Source organism: Bison bison, unplaced genomic scaffold, assembly GCF_000754665.1.
Source record: "Bison bison bison isolate TAMUID 2011002044 unplaced genomic scaffold, Bison_UMD1.0 scf7180017864345, whole genome shotgun sequence".
Lineage (NCBI taxonomy): Eukaryota > Metazoa > Chordata > Mammalia > Artiodactyla > Bovidae > Bison > Bison bison.
In genome coordinates, this window is record NW_011494917.1 from 72,796 (window position 1) to 91,413 (window position 18,618).

General features: G+C 39.1%; 1 protein-coding gene across 2 annotated transcripts in view; it reads right to left on the reverse strand.

The window, feature by feature from the left end:
- The window catches only part of LOC104999121 (von Willebrand factor A domain-containing protein 8-like), a 135,829-nt gene that overhangs the window by 47,970 nt on the left and 69,241 nt on the right, over window positions 1-18,618 (reverse strand). For both annotated transcript variants that reach the window (XM_010854591.1, XM_010854592.1), the window contains exons 9-12: window positions 17,630-17,734; window positions 13,512-13,643; window positions 11,795-11,929; window positions 11,630-11,707 (exon numbers count right to left, since the gene is read on the reverse strand). In XM_010854591.1, the coding sequence (XP_010852893.1) occupies window positions 11,630-11,707; window positions 11,795-11,929; window positions 13,512-13,643; window positions 17,630-17,734 (450 nt within the window). The remainder of the gene's footprint in view (window positions 1-11,629; window positions 11,708-11,794; window positions 11,930-13,511; window positions 13,644-17,629; window positions 17,735-18,618) is intronic.

Below are 18,618 nucleotides of genomic sequence, written 5' to 3' on the forward strand. Positions count from 1 at the left end.
ACTCCCAGAGTTCACTCAGACTCACGTCCATCGAGTCAGTGATGCCAACCAGCCATCTCATCCTCTGTCTTCCCCTTCTCCTCTTGCCCCAAATCCCTCCCAGCATCAGAGTCCTTTCCAGTGAGTCAACTCTTCGCATGAGGTGGCCAAAGTACTGGAGTTTCAGCTTCAGCATCATTCCTTCCAAAGAAATCCCAGGGCTGATCTCCTTCAGAATGGACTGGTTGGATCTCCCTGCAGTCCAAGGGACTCTCAAGAGTCTTCTCCAACACCACAGTAGCCACATGCAAAAGAATGAAACTGAACGCTATTTATACGAGGCATAAAAATTACTTAAAAATGGATTAAAGACTTGAATGTTTAAGACTTGAAACCATAAAACTCCTAGATGAAAATATAGGTGGTATGCTCCTTGACGTTGGTCTTGGTGATAATTTTTGGATTTGACACCAAAAGCAACAGCAATAAAAGCCAAAATAAACAAGTGGGACAACATCAGACTAAAAAGAAAAAGTTTCCGCACAGCAAAGAAACCATGAACGCAATGAAAAGGCAAACTACTGAATGGAAAAAGATATTTGCAAATCATATAACTGATAAAGGTTAATATCTAAATAAAGAACTCATATAACTCAAGAGCATAAAAAAAAATCTGATTAAAAGATGGGCAGAGGAATTGATCCCATGTTTTTCCAGAGAAGACATAGAAACAGACAACAGATACATGAAAAGGTGTCATCATTGCTCATCATCAAGGAAATACAAATCAAAACCCCAGTGAGATATCATCTCATACCTATAAGAGTGGCCATTATCAGAAACAAAACAAACAACAGCAAGAGATGACAAATGCTGGTGAGGAGGTGGGGAGAAGGGAGCCACTGTGCACTGTTGGTGGGAATGCAGATTTTTGCAGCCTCTATGGAAAACAGTATGCAGGTTCATCAAAAAATAAAAACAGAGCTACCATACGATCTAGCAATCCCACTTCTGGCTATATATCCAAAGAAAATAAAAACAGAATATTGAGATATCTGCACTCCTATGTTCATTACAGCATTATTCACAATAGCCTAGAGTGTTCATTGACAAAACACTGATAAGAAATTATGGTTCACACACACATACAAGTATTATTCAGCCATAAAAAAGACGGAATTTTTCCCATCTGCAACAACATGGCTAGACCTTGAGGGTGTTACCCTACGTGAAGTAAGTCAGAAAGACAAAGCCAAACACTTTATGGTACCATTTACAAGTGAATCCCACGTTGATGTTTGGTAGAAACCAATACAATACTCTAAAGCAATTATCCTTAAATTAAAAATAAATAAATAAATAAAAGTCACAGTCATAGAAATGAAAATGGTTGTCAGGGACTGAGCTGCTGCTGCTGCTGCTAAGTCGCTGTCTAAGTCACAGACACATGTGCAACACCATAAGACGGCAGCCCACTAGGCTCCCCTGTCCCTGGGATTCTCCAGGCAAGAGCACTGGAGTGGGTTGCCATTTCCTTCTCCAACACATGAAAGTGAAAAATGAAAGTGATGTCGCTCAATCGTGCCTGACTCTTAGCAACTCCATGGACTGTAGTCTACCAGGCTCCTCCGTCCATGGGATTTTGCAGGCAAGAGTACTGGAGTGGGTTGCCATCGCCTTCTCCGCAGGGACTGAGAGGTGAGGGAAATAAGAATGAATGAGTGAATGAGCGAAAGTTGCTCAGTTGTGTTTGACTCTTTGTGACTGAATAGACTGTAGCCTGCCAGGCTCCTCTGGCCTTGGAATTCTCCAGGCAAGAATATTGGAGTGGTTTACCATTTGCTTACTCCTGGGGATCTTCCTGACCCAGGGATTGAACCTGGGTCTTCTGCATTGTAGGCGGATTCTTTACCATCTGAGCCACCAGGAAAGCCAAGGGAAATAAGAAGAGGTTGGTAAAAGGGTACAGACTTTAAGGTATAAGATGAATTAGGATCTCAGGATATAATATAAAACATGGTGACTATAGTTGATAATTCTGTATTGTATAAGTGAAATCTGCTTTGACTGTAGAATATTAATGTGTGTGTGAGAGAGGAATAAGTATCAATTAACATTCAAACAACATAATTGATGGGTTCTTAAAAACTCTATAAAGTAAAATTTCATATGCCAAATGCATTTTCCAGCAAATTCTAAACACGAGTCCAGGGAGGGTGGGTTAGAGCTACTGATGATGTCCATAGCTAGAGTGGATCTTGTAAAAAGCAAATGATGTTAGACTGGCAATTGGGTGTGGGGTGCGTGGTAGATGAGGACAAAGCTAAAAAGTGTTTCATGGCTAAAATACTAAATAACTCTTTTGACTGGTTTAATGTGTCCTTTTTGGAACCATCTTCACAAAACTAAAACTGATGTCTCTGAATTGCTCCCCCACGGGAGATACTGCAAACACCTGTCACTATGTAGGACTTAGGGAAGACTTAAAAGATTCAGGGAGCATCACTCAGGATAAATGTGGAGTCTCCTGCTTGAAGCAGCACAGAAGAAGGTTTGCTAAGATTAAAGAAGCAGGCTGTGGAAGGCATCAGGGCAGCCCTGTCCACCTTCCTCACTACATGAGGGTATGGTGTGCACTGCTCCTCACCAGCACAGAGGCAGCAGCCAGCAGCTACCTAAATCTGGGGGAGCTCCAGGGAACCACAGGAAATGAACACAAAGCATCCCAGGAGCTGGGCTGGCCGAGGCCCATCTTCAGGTCGTTAATCTCTCAACAGTAGTCAACAGACTATAAGATCAGGATTTTCCCAGCTTTTATCAGCTCAGATCCCAAGCTGCCTCAGCTCAGCACCCAGCGGCACTAGTTGAACTCTGTCTGTTAAAACCGCCTTTCTCTTTGCTGTCTCTCTTGTTCTGCCAAACGGTTTTAGTTGAAACACCTCAGAAAGCTGTTGCTTCTATAACTTTGGTTTGCAAACCAGCAATAAAATTCAATATATTTAGAAAGTGGTTGGATCCTGAATAACTGGAGTTTTTTCAATAAGGGGGAAACAGAAAAACAAAGCACTTAGGAATCATAAAAGGCAACTAGATGATAAAGCTGAGAAGTATGTATTTACTTTTTGTTTCCAAAAATAAAAATATGTTTATAAAACATATGCTTTCAAATTGGGGTGCTGGAGAAGACTCTTGAGAGTTTCTTGGACAACAAGGAAATCAACCCTGAATATTCAATCAAAGGACTGATGATGAAACTGAAGGTCCAATATTTTGGCCACCTGACATGAAAAGCTGACTCACTGGAAAAGACCCTGATGCTGGGAAAGATTGAGGGCGGAGGAGAAGGGAGTGGCAGAGGATGAGATGGTTAGATATCATCACTGACTTATTGGACATGAGTTTGAGCAAACTCCGGGAGGTAGTGAAGGACAGGGAACACCTGTGTGCTGCAGTCCACGGGGTCTCAGATAGTCGGACGTGACCTAGCAACTGAACAACAACAAAGGTACTTACAGAAATTTGTAATTGTCAAAATCAAATCAAAATCCTTCTTTCTTTTCTTTCTTGACATGTTTCCCATAAGAATATAAACATATAACTTCATTATTAATTCTGCTGAAGAAAAGTCGCTCAGTTGTGTCTGACTTTTTGTGACCCATGGACTTCTCCAGGCCAGAATACTGGAGTGGGTAGCCTTTCCCTCCTCCAGGGGATCTTCCCAACCCAGGGATCAAACCCAGGTATCCCTCATTTTGGGCAGATTCTTTACCAGCTGAGCCACAAGGGAAGCCCATTAATCCTACTAACTTTTAGCAAAGCCTTACTCTTACTAACTGCCGCTGCTGCGTCGCTTCAGTCGTGTCCGACTCTGTGCGACCCCATAGACGGTAGCCCACCAGGCTCCCTCATCCCTGGGATTCCCCAGGCAAGAACACTGGAGTGGGTTGCCATGGCCTTCTCCACTCTTACTAACTAACCTTTAGCAAATCCTTACTCTAAACTCTTATTCCTTACTCTGTGAAATAGCTCCAAACTTAAGGACAGTGTTGATGAAGTCCCAGTACTGCTGGTAAGAACAAACTGTTATGCTTGACCGTCTCTATCAGTTAGGACATTTGTTCTAAATGCACTTTACAGTAATCTTAATTAGGGATCTTAGGGCAATCTTTAATGTTGATTGGGGGTCTTAGGGCAATCTTTAATCCTGAGGACCCTTAAAAGATTGCCCTAAGACTCCTAATCAAGATTAAAGATTGCCCTAAGACCCCTAATCAAGATTACTGTAAAGTAGACTTAGAACAAATGTCCTAACTGATAGAGACAGTCAAGCATAACAGTTTGTTCTTACCAACAGTACTGGGACTTCATCACACTGTGTCCTTAAGTTTGGAGCTATTCCACAGAGAATCCTCAAATTTGAAATTCTTTCCCTCTCAAGTTTATGGATCCTATGTTTTGGGATCACCAAGGATGGTAAATGAAATACCTTTCAGGCTGAAATTCCTTATTTGGTAGGATTCTCTGGTTACTTTTGTTTTCTTCCTTCGGCTAATGGATTTGGTTTTACTGTAATGTTTATTTTTATACACATGGCCAAAGGCCTCTTAGAGTGTTTTTATAAATCTAATAAATACCTCACGATAACTAAATTTGTTAAGACAACACAAAAGATGTTGTTCGTTACTTAAAATGTACACTGTTTCAATTAAATAAGGAGTTCAGTACATACTTTTAAAATTATAAAAGATTTGAATATCATGTTTGGATACTTTTGTTTAAAAAAATGAATGTAAAACTTCCGGCCTTTTAAATGGCAAATGTATGCAAATACAGTAAGATGAAACTTTATTAACATATATTGCACAGTTAAACTTTAAAATAATACACTTTGTATTTTTAGAGTGTATAAGTTTAAAAGGTTATCAAGTTAAGCAAACAGCTTGACTTTTCAATATATAACTTTGTAGTTACGTGCTATCAGATAAACAATCCAATTAGTTCCAGCTGCAAACTTAATATAAATTACTATAAGTGCCATTACACTCCGTTTTTTAGATGATTTCTCCATCAGAGTAAGAGTCTAAGATATGTTTTACAAAGTTTCAATTATAAAAATAATACACTCTTGAGATGGGCTTCTATTAGTTGAAAACAACCACTGATTTTTGGTAACTCCTCCATTCTATGGTTTTTAAAAAGCCAGAAAGTAGAAAAACAGACCCGTACTGAAAGACAAACTGATTCACGAGGACACCACCATTCTACAGCAAACCCACCTAACATGAAGGAAAGCATTCCAAATAAAAACAGGTGGTACTCTTAGGGCCGCAACCCAGCGCCCTCCCATCTCAGAGTGAGCCTCACTGTCTGCTACTTTTGTTTTTAAAGATGTACAATCTGGTAGTCAAGAAAATGACTTGAAAATTAATAAGCTAGTTCCCGTTGTATAAGCTTTGCTTGAGGTATAAACTCTGGCACTTAACCTTTCTCATCCTTAATTTTGAAAGTCAGGAAATTCCACTTTACTGGCCTATTTTAGAGTAATTATAAATTTTAGTAAATGAAACGCTTCAAAGAGGTTGCAAAAAGAGATTATTACATTGTCACAAAACGTTATTCTTTAAAAACATAGAAAACATGTGGAAAATTGTAATTCTAGAATGGAAATGGATTTGTCTCAAAATCGCCTCCTGCCTTAAGGTGTAAGAATTAATTAGCTCTCAGAAATCAGAAGCTGATCTAAGTAATTCTATTGCTATTCTGCATTAGAGAACACTATACATGGAGAAGCTCTTAACTGTTTTTCGTGGGGAGAATGACAACAATGTTTGAATAATCACCTCTGTCCCTCACATATGTAAAAACAAAAGTCATTCTACTTAAAAATATTTTTAAATTTCCCAAGTTCCTAAAGGAAATCAACCCTGAATATTCATTGGAATGACTGATACTGAAGCTGAAGCGTCAATGCTTTGGCCACCTAATGTGAAGAGCTGAACTGGAAAAGACCCTGATGCTGGGAAAGACTGACAGCAGAAGGAGAAGGGCATGACAGAGGATGGATGGTTGGATGGCATCACCAACTAAATGAACACGAGTTTGAGCAAACTCCAGGAGATGGTGGAGGACAGGGAAGCCTGGCGTGCTGCAGTCCATAGAGTCGTAAACAGTCAGACACAACTAAGCAACTGAACAAGAGCAAGCCTCTAAGACGGTGCATTAGTCGCTTCAGTCGTGTCCGACTCTGTGATCCCATAGACGGCAGCCCACCAGGCTCCCCCGTCCCTGGGATTCTCCAGGCAAGAACACTGGAGTGGGTTGCCATTTCCTTCTCCAATGCATGAAAGTGAAAAGTGAAAGTGAAGTCACTCAGTCGTGTCTGACTCTTCATGACCCTATGGACTGCAGCCCACCAGGGTCCTCTATCCATGGGATTTTCCAGGCAAGAGTACTGGAGTGGGTTGCCATTGCCTTCTCCGAAGATGGTGCATATTCAACTGCATATCTTCATGCCAAGCACTATGCTACGGTCTAACCCACTGGGTTCTCCATCCTGTTAGATCCACTCTATTTTATAAACATCCCCATTTTATAAACAACACTTTGTAATTTTTGCTTTATAGCCTTGAAAAAACCCCATAAGTAATATACTATACCTGTTCACATAATTTCAAATAAAAATTCAGGGTAATGCCTACATTTTAGTACAGGGGAAATAACCTGTTAAAAAGTAATACATACTTCAACAAATACATGGGCACTACTACACCAAAGAATATCATGAAGTTGGATGCTTGCAGTACATACTGAATCACTATGAATATGAAAACTATATGGACTGAAAGAGGTACTACATTTGTAACTCAAATACCACCCATGGCAATGTTCTCAGTGGTGTGATCTTCCATTACGGTCACTGTAATGGGCAGAATAATGCCCCCCAAAGATATCTGTGTCCTAATTCCCAGAACCTGTGAGTATGTAACCTTACATGGCAAAAGGAACTATGCAGACAAGATTCACTTAATGACCTTGAGATGGGGAGATTATTATGGGTTACCCCTGTGGGCCCAACTTTATAATCTGACTCCATAAAGTGGGAGGATGTTTCCCAGCTGTGGTCAGAGAGAGAGAGATGGTGGCATGAAAGAGAAAGATCCAGTGCTATCCTGCTGCTTCTAAAATATGAACGGTTACGTGCAAGAACTGGAGAGAGGTCAGCCTAGAAGCTGAAAGAGACATGAGTGAATTCCTCCTTAACCTGGGGATAGGGAAAATCCTTATGACTCAAAATCTAGATGCAATAAAATAACAATAAATTTAATTACAAAACATTTAAAATGTACAAGGCAAAGCTAACTTATCCATAAATGAAATCAAAGTATAACTCACAGACTGAGAGAGAAATATATGCAGATAGACCACAGATAAAAAGCAGATATGCCTAATATTAGACACAAAAATAAGGGGAAAAAGATCAAAAACCTAGTAGAAAAATGGGCAAAAGAAATGAACGGATAATTTGCTAAGGAGAGATATAATAATGGCTCTTAAAAATAGGAAAGATTTTCAATTTTTCTCCTAATATAAAAAAATGCAAATTAAAACTACTCATTAGATAGCATTTCTAACTATCAAATTGGCAAAATTTGAAGAGCTTGGCAGCCCTCTCTGTTGGCATTGTTGGTAGGAACACAAAATGGCATATCCTTACAGAGGAAAATTTGGCAATATCTAACAAAACCACCAGCTTCCCAGGTGGTACGAGTGGTAAAGAACCCGCTTGCCAGCACAGGAGACATAAGAGACATGGGTTTGACAGCCGGGCTGGGAAGATCCCCTGGAGGAGGGTGTGGCAACCCACCCCAGTATTCTCGCCTGGATAACGCCATGGACAGTGGAGCCTGGCAGGCCACAGTCCACAGGGTCGTAAAGAGTCGGACACGACTGATGCAATTTAACAAGCACACACACCACAAAACCACACATGTATTTACCTATTGACCTAACAACTTCACTTCTAGGAATTAATCCTGAAGATACACTTCCAACAATATGAAACTACATATGCACAAGGTTATTCATTGCAGCTTAGTTTGTAATTACAAAATACTGGAAACAGCCCAATTGTCCAGATACAGGAGACAGGGTGAGTAAACTCGGGTATTACCACATGATGGAATAACACACAGCTATGAAAAAATGAGGGAGAGCTCTATGAAAAGACAGCTACCCTTAGTTTATAATTTCTATTTGAAAATTCACAGGATGTAGAATTTGTATGATGATATACATTTTTATAATAAATTTTATAATAAAATAAATTTGAAGAATTGAGTTCAAGTAAATTCTTAGCCTTATGAAGGTTATTCTTGAGGGAAAAAGAAAAAATACTCAGGAGACAGAAAGAATGACAGATTGTAGCAAAGTAAATATAGAAAACAAAATGATCTACAGAATCATACAGAAAGCCAGCTCCAAGGTTGAGTATCAACCACTTAAATTAATACAGAGTCTTGGAATCTTCATGAAAAAAGTGCAAATGCCAGACAAAGACAAGAGGCAAGGAAATAAATCCAAGACACAGGGCAGTAAAAACAGATGAGAGAGAATAAAAGTTAAGATATGTCTACTCCGTATTTGGATAAACAGGAAAGAGAGATTGTAAATTAGACTGAAGATGAAGAAAAGGATTTGGTTTGAGTTTAGAATAAAAAGAAAAACTTGAGGGTCAAAAATGATCCTAAGACTTCAATATGTTTTAGACAGTGATTTTAGACAGTTCACTGTAAGTCTCCTAAACTTATTTGACCTTAATTTTTGATTGGAGTTGACTTGGCTTTTAATCCAACTAATACTTAAAAAGAAAAATAAGAGATTACAGATCTGGTGCTATTTACATTGGTGTGAAAAGACATCTGGAAGCATGCCCTTATCTGGTTGTGAAAGAAAAGAATAATAACCTGTATTTCTTCAATACTATGAAATCACTGGCTTCAACACTAAAAAAAGAATAACCAGTTAAAAGAATCTGACCTAACACTTGAGCCAAATGATTTAAGATTTTTATAGCCTATTATAAAACTTATTTTATGTACTGCCACAAATCTGTGTTAAAGCTCTGTTTTTCTTTTTCTTCATATGAAATCCAGTTCTAAAAATAGTCAAGTCTAAAAATAAGGCAAAACCTACAGATTAAGCGTAGCTTTATACATGTACAATTAACAGGGAAATCTCTATATCTTCTAGGAAAATGGATGCTGAGTTGCTTATTCCCACTAAATTCTCTATGTTGGGTCAAACTTCTGAAAATTTTGCATTAATATGGGCTACATTATTATAAAACCAAAATCTAACCTTGAATTCTATTAAATTAATTCCTCTGTTCCAAATAAATCAATGAACACTACTAATAAATATGAAACTGTAAGCAGAGTCATATTTAATCTCAAGAGCTTGTTTTCTATCATGAGACCAACTGATTAACAGTTTACAAAACTTGCCAATGTCAATATAGGGCCTGATATACACTCTGATTCAGTTCATGGAAAGGAGCCATATGGAGAGACAGACATACAAAATCACCTACAGAACATGTTGTCAATATTATATTTCTTCATATCTTTCTAAACCAATTTTTTCTCCCAGTCATTGCTCTAAAGATTAATGAGCAGAAGAGCAAAGTTGGAAAAGGGATTTTCAGAATATATGATGTTTCTTTATCTCGGCACCAGTTTTCCCAATCCTTGCAGGCCATCTACAATGTAGACAGTGTACATGCTGAGGCTGGGCAAAATATTTTTATGGGAATCTTATGTGCCTTTTGAGTATCATCACCCCCCTTATTTTTCAGATAGAAGATTAGGCTCAGAGGTTAAAGCGTCTGCCTGCAGTGCAGGAGACCTGGGTTCGATCCCTGGGTTGGGAAGACCCCCTGGAGAAGGAAATGGCAACCCACTCCAGTACTGTTACCTGGCGAATTCCATGGATGGAGGAGCCTGGTGGGCTATAGTCCACGGGGTCGCAAAGCGTCGGACACGACTGAGCGACTTCACTCACTCACTCACTCACTCAAGATATGACTAAATGACCTTATCTCATGGCAGGAACTAGAAAAGACTGACTTCATATCTCAGAGGAGTATCAGGTAATAGAATGGTCTGCCATCAACGTTAATAGTATAATTTTCTTACCTTTCTTCATCAATCAACAAATTCAACAGGAAAGTTAAAAAAAATTAAAAGAAATCTTTCGTGAACTTACTGGCACTCTCCAAAAATACATAAGAAAACCTGTTCTCGGCCTCTTAAACTAATTCTTTCTCGCATAAGGGTAACTTTCTCAATGGCAAGATTCTTTAGATAGTTTTTCAGTAGTTGAGAGATCTATATTGACAAATACACATGTACTCCCTTGTTTGGTTCTTCTTTTAACAGAGAGTAGGATGGGGTTACTGTGACCTTCACAGTTCAAGCACACGCTCATAGGGTAATCTGTCACTACACTGTACAAATCACCATAAACTGACTATAGAAATCTGATACAGAATCAGTACTGTCCGGAATAAACAGATGAGGCAAAAATTCTTTCCAGCTTTCATTAGAATGGGAGTTTTTACTTTAACGTAAGAAAAAGAATAATGTGTACAATTTTAGCAATAATACTACTAATAAATGGGGGTGAGGTCAAAGAGAAAAGAAATATTATCTTCACAAAAGGTCTTCTCTGTATGATGTCAAAGCAATGGCAGCTGGGAAGGTAAATTATGCTTGTATTTATCCTAGACTTATAAATAGAATATAAAATGTTTATAATAAAATTTAACTTGTTTTATAAATATATTGATGATTTAGGCTTTTTTCCTCCCCATCATTTGGTAGAAAAGTATTTTCATTTGAAACTAGGTTGGTGAAAAGTGAAAGTGTTATTTACTCAGTTGTGTCCAACTCTTAGCAGCCCCATGGACTGTAGCCTGCCGGTTTCCTCTGTCCATGGAATTTTCCAGACAAGAATACTGGAGTGGGTTGCCATTCCCTTCTCCAGGGGATCTTGCCAACGCAGGAATCACACTCAGGTCTCCTGCACTGCAGGCAGATTATGATAAAATGCCATTCTCAGATCACTTCTAATGAACTTTCATATTGAGCTAACCATCAAGAGGAGTGATTTTCTAAGAAGGCAAAGTATTCATCTCATCTTCCATGAATTAAGCAAAAAAAAAAAAAAGTACTCCCCCTCACCATACAGACAGACATATAAACCAGTGGAGTAGAATAGGGAGTCCAGAAATTCACGGCACACATACGGTCACTTGATTTTTTTACAAGAATGACAAGACTATCCTATAGGGGAAAAGACAGTCTTTTCAACAAATCATGCTGGGAAGACTGTATATCCAAGTTACTGTTAACTATACTGAGTGTACACATGCATGTAAAAACAGACCGTGGTATTTCGGGGACATCCGATATCCTAGAATACACTTTCAAAAATTCCAAATAATTATAATTGCATTCCAGTTTGATAGCTGTTTCAGTTATTTATCAACTTCAAAACTAACAGGTCCAACTTAAATAAGGATATCCATAAATTCTACTGATGGTCCGAAAGCACACGTTTATAGTCCAAGTGCTAAAAATGAGCAGCATACCTGATACAGCATGATAGGGTCTATATTGTATCCCAAGGTGTCTGCAAAGTTCTTAGCGATGACTGTTTTTCCACAACCCTACAAATGGACACAATCATTTAAGGGATAAGTCAAAACAACCCAAAGTCAGGAGACAGAAGTTTGCAGTACGGCTGCCAGTCTTACTTTTCCTCCAATCAAGCATATGTCCTTAACCATGTGAGACTGCATCATTTCAGCAAGTAGTTGTTTATGGCTCAAGGTTTGTATAAAATGGTCCGATGTACAAGGCTGACTTAATGGCCTAGTCCCAGCTGGTACCTACAATTAAAAAGAGGTAAATGTAATATGCATATTTTTCTAAAAATATTAGTAAATGAAAGCATACAACTGCCATTTAAAATTTCAAATAATTTCCTGCTCAATTCAATTATATAGTGTTTTAGATATTTCAGGAGAGTAGCAATTTTCTCAAGCACAGATCTGATGATCATTTTCATCAAACTTCCAAGTCAATAATCCCTCTAAAATTAAAGCCCATGCTGTCAGACATTTTCATGAGAATCAAGTAATTTTCATGCTATTTATAACTCATAATAACAATGCACTGCTTGAGAATGAAGGTTTTTGCTCAAATTTCAGTTATAAGGACAGAATTTAAAATCAGCCAACTGGGATTCTCCAAAATCAACCAAAGATCTCCTGATTTCTAAACTATCCACAAATCTTTTCCCATTTTTATTTTTAGTTTACCACTCACAGGCAGCTATTCTTAAAACCTCCTCCCGTCCTTCACACCTACTTCGTTTTATTTCCTATCTCCTCCTTATTAAAGTGTTAGTACACTGCAGGCACTCAGCAGATTCCAAAACAGAGCCCAGCTCATGGTAGACATATTCAATATTTTGTTTGATGACTGAATAAATACAATTACATGAATAAGTATTGGGTTGGCCAAAAAGTTTGCTCAGGTTTTTCTGTACCATCTTATGGAAAAACCTGGACAAACTTTTTGGCCAACCTAATATTATTACTATTACATTAAAACAAACAAAAAAGTCTATCATGAAAATTCGCTCTGTCCTAACATAAGAAGGCAAGCGTTTACTCTTTCCTACATTCACTTACAATTTCATTAAGTCAGTATTTTTCAAGCTGTGTATTCTAGTGTCAGCTTCCTATCACCTCTTGGGATTCGCAGGACCCTCAAAGAAAGGGTTAGAAAAAAGCAGGCAGAGAAAGCAGATGGAGCTCTGTGACCAAATACCATTCCCTCCTCTAAAAACTGTTCACCTACAATAGCTCCCCTTTCAACCGCTTCCTATAGCTGACAGATATTTTATTTGAAAAGGGTAATCCTTAGTTCTGGGATTCCCTGTACCTAAGACAGTAAAGAATCCATTTGCAATCCAGGAGACCCGGGTTCGATCCCTGGGTCAGGAAGATCCCCTGGAGGAGGGCATGGCTACCCACTCCAGTATTCTTGCCTGGAGAATTCCAGGGACAGAGGAGCCGTGTGGGCTACAGTCCTTGGGGTCTCAATCCTCAGCTGTGAAATCTTTGAAAACATATTTTCAAACTATTTCTTATCAAGGACTTAGAACACAAAATGCTTTCATTAATAAACACTGTATTTGATTTCCCAGAGGCTGACTGGTTTTTGATGAAAAGCTATCCCTATGTTTCTCCTAAATTTTTCTAGTTTACAAATTTTTTTACAGAGTTTACGACTGGATACATAAATACACAGATACAGACATATATATGTGACACTATGGAACCAAAGACTTATGAACAGATTATAAATTCAATTTAGGTTAAAAAAAAATGTCCAGTACTAACCAGAACCTGTGTGGTTAATACAGGCAATCTTAGAAAGTACAAACCTTGATTCATTCATTACCTTGATGGTCACCTCTTTTTCTGCAATCCGGAGGGTCACAGAAGCTTGGAAGACATTATTTTCGGTCGTCCTTTCCACTCTCACAATCTTCTCAGGAAGCACAGATCTTCTTGAATCCTCGAGTTCAAAGCGCTATAAAATGACCAGAAAAACATATAATTTACTTTTTATTTTAGTATTAATGTTGGATATCTGGAAATGTCCATCTTAATTAAAACTAAAAGTCATTCAGTGTTATAAAAATAAAGGCAAAAAAATTAATGAGAATATTTTCCCCCTATTTTTGCAGATACCATTCATTCTACTTAAGCCAATTACTAAAGATGACCTGAAAATAGTCCCTGAGGCTGCTGCTGCTGCTAAGTCACTTCAGTCGTGTCCGACTCTGTGCAACCCCATAGATGACAGCCCACCAGGCTCCCCCGTCCCTGGGATTCTCCAGGCAAGAACACTGGAGTGGGTTGCCATTTCCTTCTCCAATGCATGAAAGTGAAAAGTGAAAGCTCAGTCGTATGCGACCCTCAGCGACCCCATGGACTGCAGCCTACCAGGCTCCTCCATCCATGGGATTTTCCAGGCAAGAGTACTGGAGTGGGGTGCCACTGCCTTCTCCGGAAAATAGGCCCTAAAATTTACTAAATACCAAGGAATAGAATGATCTGACAGAAGTTTTCAGTCTACAATTCCTGATAATCAAAGGTTCCAGCTTCCTAGAAAAGGATGATGTGACTCTTGAAAACATGCTTAAAGTAAATTATAACAAGGGCTGTATCAGTTGATTTCTTAAATCAACAGAAGTTAACAGCTGCCTGAAATTGAGAAAAATAGAACCTCCTGGACACCATCCTGCTGACTGCCTGTATGGTTAGTTTAACTGGTTATGATACAGTATAACAATCAATCTTCTATGGTATCTGATATACTGCCTTCCACAACACAGGTTCTCAATCTTGCCAGACTGGACCTAAAACGCCCGGACCACTGATTCTTTTTCCATGTAGGCCAGTGATCAAGGTTCTAACACTAGGTTAAACTCTCTAATCCCAGCTGATTATATAAAAAACGCATACAGAACACAAGTAAGTATATGAAACATGAGGATACTAATTAAGAATTAATTAAATCCTATGCCCATTTAACAGCAGCATATTCAATATGAAAGGCTTAACTCATTTTTAGCATTAAACAGGCAGAAATTATTCCCCACAAATCCTACAATACTTACAGAACACGATCACTATAGCAAAAGAGTTGAAACCCAATGAAAGAACAGATCACTGCCTATTCAACAGAATGATTCAATTCTAGAAAATAGAGTCTGGGGAAGAAAATTATCTTCAGTTTCAACATTTTAAACACAACAGCCCAGTTCACGTCCTCATTTCAATGTCTTAAGTACCCAAGACAATCATTCCTTTCTCCATCCTAAGAAAAACTGTTTATTTGTGCTACCACAGAAAACATAAGTTTTATACTTTACACAATTTATATATGCAAATTCCCCTGGTGTCACACAGTTTGATAGGAAGAGCTTCCATGTTGTAGACAATTAACAATCATTGACTCCTTAATTTCATCAAAAAGAGAAAAAGAAAAAGTTACATTGTATTTTAAGGAAGTTTAATAGAAAAGGAGTAAAGCCTTAGCCAAGTAATTACATTCATTAGAATCTGGAACTCAGACTCATAAAATTCTAAAACAATACATTTATGAGCTTAAAGCCATGCTTTTATTCCAGCCATAGTAATGACAGTTTTAACTTGACATAGGGTTGATGTCAGAGCATTTATATTCCAGAAAGGAACTAATGCCTTGAACACTTGCTATACTTGTTACATCCTCATAAATAATGCAAACTAAAATATTTCAGTAGAATAAAAATAGTAGGCTAGAATACACTAAAATAGTTCAAGAACTGAAGTTGCAAGGTGAGTTACCATTTGCTGGCATAGGAAATTTAAAGATTGTTGATCAAAAAGGAAATAGAGGAATAAAATAGATATATAATTCTTCACAAAATTAAGGCAAGAAAAGACAATCACTTTTTCTCCTCTTACATAAGTAACAAAATTCCCCTTTTTCCATTTTTTTTTTAAATTCTACAATCAGATTTGAAATTATTTCTGTTTGTAATATGGACTCTCAATCAGTATTCTATGTTCCCCTTTAATTATAAAGGTCCAGATAAAGGCCAAACAAAATGAAGCAACACTGACTATCTTCTTTAGAAAACTCAACTCTTTAAAGGCATTGTATAACTTTATAGAATTTGTATGACTAATTCTGAAATTAGAGACCAGAAACACATCAAACTGATACCTTTGTAAAAATGAAGACCTTCGTTCATAACAGACTTATCTAGACACTTATCAATATCCTCTCTTGCTTGTGTCACAAAAGCTTATATTGCTTCATTTTATCAGAACTGATATTTTCTTCTATTCCATGTACCCTTGTTCCCACGGCACTGAACTTTGTGCTGATGTGCAGCTGGGAGCTCACCTGTAAATACAGGCTTTTTTTCTCAGACATTAGGTATGCTATTTCAATGACGGATGCCAAGGTAGCACAGATGTTAATTAAACCAAAGGTGAGTTCTAGGACTTCTCTGGTGGCCCAGTGGGTAAGAAACTGCCTGCCATTCCAGAGGTCACGGGTTCGGCCCCTGGTCTGGGAAGATTCCACATGCTTTGGAGCAACTAAGCCTGTGCACCACGACTGCTGACGTTCTAGTGCGCTAAGGGTCTCACGCGCCCGAGAGCCTGTGCTGGGCAACGAGAGAAGCCGCCACAGTGAGAAGCCCATGCACTGCAACCAGAGAGCAGCCCCCGCTCGCCACAACTAGAGGAGCCTGAGCAGAAACAAGAGGACCCAGCGCAGCCAAAGAGAAAAAAAATCTCTGAATCTTAGAGTGAACTATACAGTCAAACTGGTAGTTTCCCAACTCCTTGAGCCTATGAATTAATTTCCCCATTTCCAAATGGTTCTCCATTATCTCTTTAACCTCCTTCTATTTCCCCCTCTCTCCCACCCCCACTCCCTTACCCCTTCTCACACACACAGAAAACCCCTTTCTTTCACCAGTGGCCGCTATTTCACCACTCTCAGGCCTGCATCTCTCTTCTGTCTCCTCCACTTTCCTTTGTCTCTTTATTGACCATTATTTTCCCCTTGCTTCTTCTTGTTTTTCCTTAAGATTCTGCTAATAACTATACATTCTAGCATTTATGAGGATACAGCTTTTTGTTATTTTTATTTTGCTATTATTATTATTGACATCACCAATCAATGAAAACACTACTTCTTGGACTAGCTGATATACAAAATAAAATCCCACTTAAGTAATTAGAATCTACTGTTCCACTCTTCTGAGCCCCTCTCACTAATACTAGCTGCAGAGAGTACTTCCATATTCCCAAAGACCCTGTGTATGTTCTGGGATAAGGCAGAATAAATACCGTTCAAGTATCTCTTGTTTTTTGGCCGCACGGGGCAGCATGTGGGTATCTTACTTCCCTGCACTGGGGGTGTGAAGCCCTAACCCCTGGACCATTAAGGAAGTCCCCAAATACTATTCCATATGTCAAATCCTGGGGCGTGTACACATGACCACAACTGCCAAGTGTTCACGTTCTACCTGCTTCTTAGAAATCTATATGCCTTGAGTCAAACTGTGTAAGAAAAACAAAAACGTCCTTCATAAAAGGGAACTATTTGGGGTGAGTCAATGACTCTACCAATGATTAGCTTGAAGTGGCCAAGACCTGAGATAATGTTAGTGTGAAAATAAATAATGATAGTAAATTATAACCCACTGAATGAAATAGGGATCCATAAGTCCATATTGATATAAATGAATAAATAAGTATGTCATGGAGAAGAAAAGCTCTTCCTTAGTGTAGAGTGCCTGCTAATAAATGCAGAAGGAATATTTACTCCCCATTACTGTCAAGCCAGCACCTGCACGTCTGGAAAAGAGGAGAAGAAAAGACACAGGAAAGAAAGAAAGAAGGAGACACAAAAGTAGGAAAAAAGGGTAAGAGAGAGATGAGAAGGGAAAAGAAGGCACAGGAAGAGAACACGGGAAAGGTAAGAAAGAAAGTGAAGCAGACACTTACTTTTAAAACCCCTTGCACAGCCATCTTCCCTTCATGGCCCAGTAACACAGTGTACGGGTAAAGCCACTGGAGCGCGTGTTGGATTGACATCATAGGAAAGGAGTCCTATTTGGGAGGGAAAACACATGGGAATGAAGGACATCTACAACCATCACAAAAAGTGTAGCTGAAACATACATGTGACATTGAAATTGCATCATAAACGATAGCCAGCAAGTGTCTCACATTCTCAAGAAGTCCACAAAAGCAAATATCCATAGTTTCCTCTTCTCTCCCTGGCCTGCACCCTTTCCCTGGTAAACTCGCCCACTCTCATCTTTCAGCTACTGACGGTGTGTCTCCATCCCTACTCTTGACAAGTCTCTTCAGCTCTAGATCTAAGCTCCCAACTGTCTGTGAGATGTGACTCTATGGGTGTCCCACAGACTCCCATTCAGCATGTCCAAAGATTATGTGTTTGGCACATTTCTCTACCCCACTCATCCCAAAGTACCTTCTCTTTTCCCCTTACTCCTAACCTTGGTGGACCTCAGGCACATACTCCTGGCTTCACTGTTACAACTACAAAGTTACAAAGTGCTCATGCTCAGTCACTTCAGTTGTGTCCAACTCTGCGACCCCAAGGACTGTAGCCCACCATGTTCCTCTGTCCATGCAATTCTCCAGGCAGAAATACTGGAGTGGGTTTGCCGTTCCCTTCTCCGGGGATCTCCCCAACCCAGGGACTGAACCTACGTCTTCTTTGTCTCATCAGCAGACAGGTTCTTTAACACTAGCGCCACCTGGGAAGCCCATGTAAGTCACTGTTCTAACTACAAAGTCAGGAAGTGTTTTCATCCTCAAATTCTTCACCCCAAACTGCTTTCCCAAATAGGTTTCAGTTCAGTTCAGTTCACTCTCTCAGTCGTGTCCGACTCTTTGCGACCCCATGAATCGCAGCACGCCAGGCCTCCCTGTCCATCACCAACTCCCAGAGTTCACTCAGACTC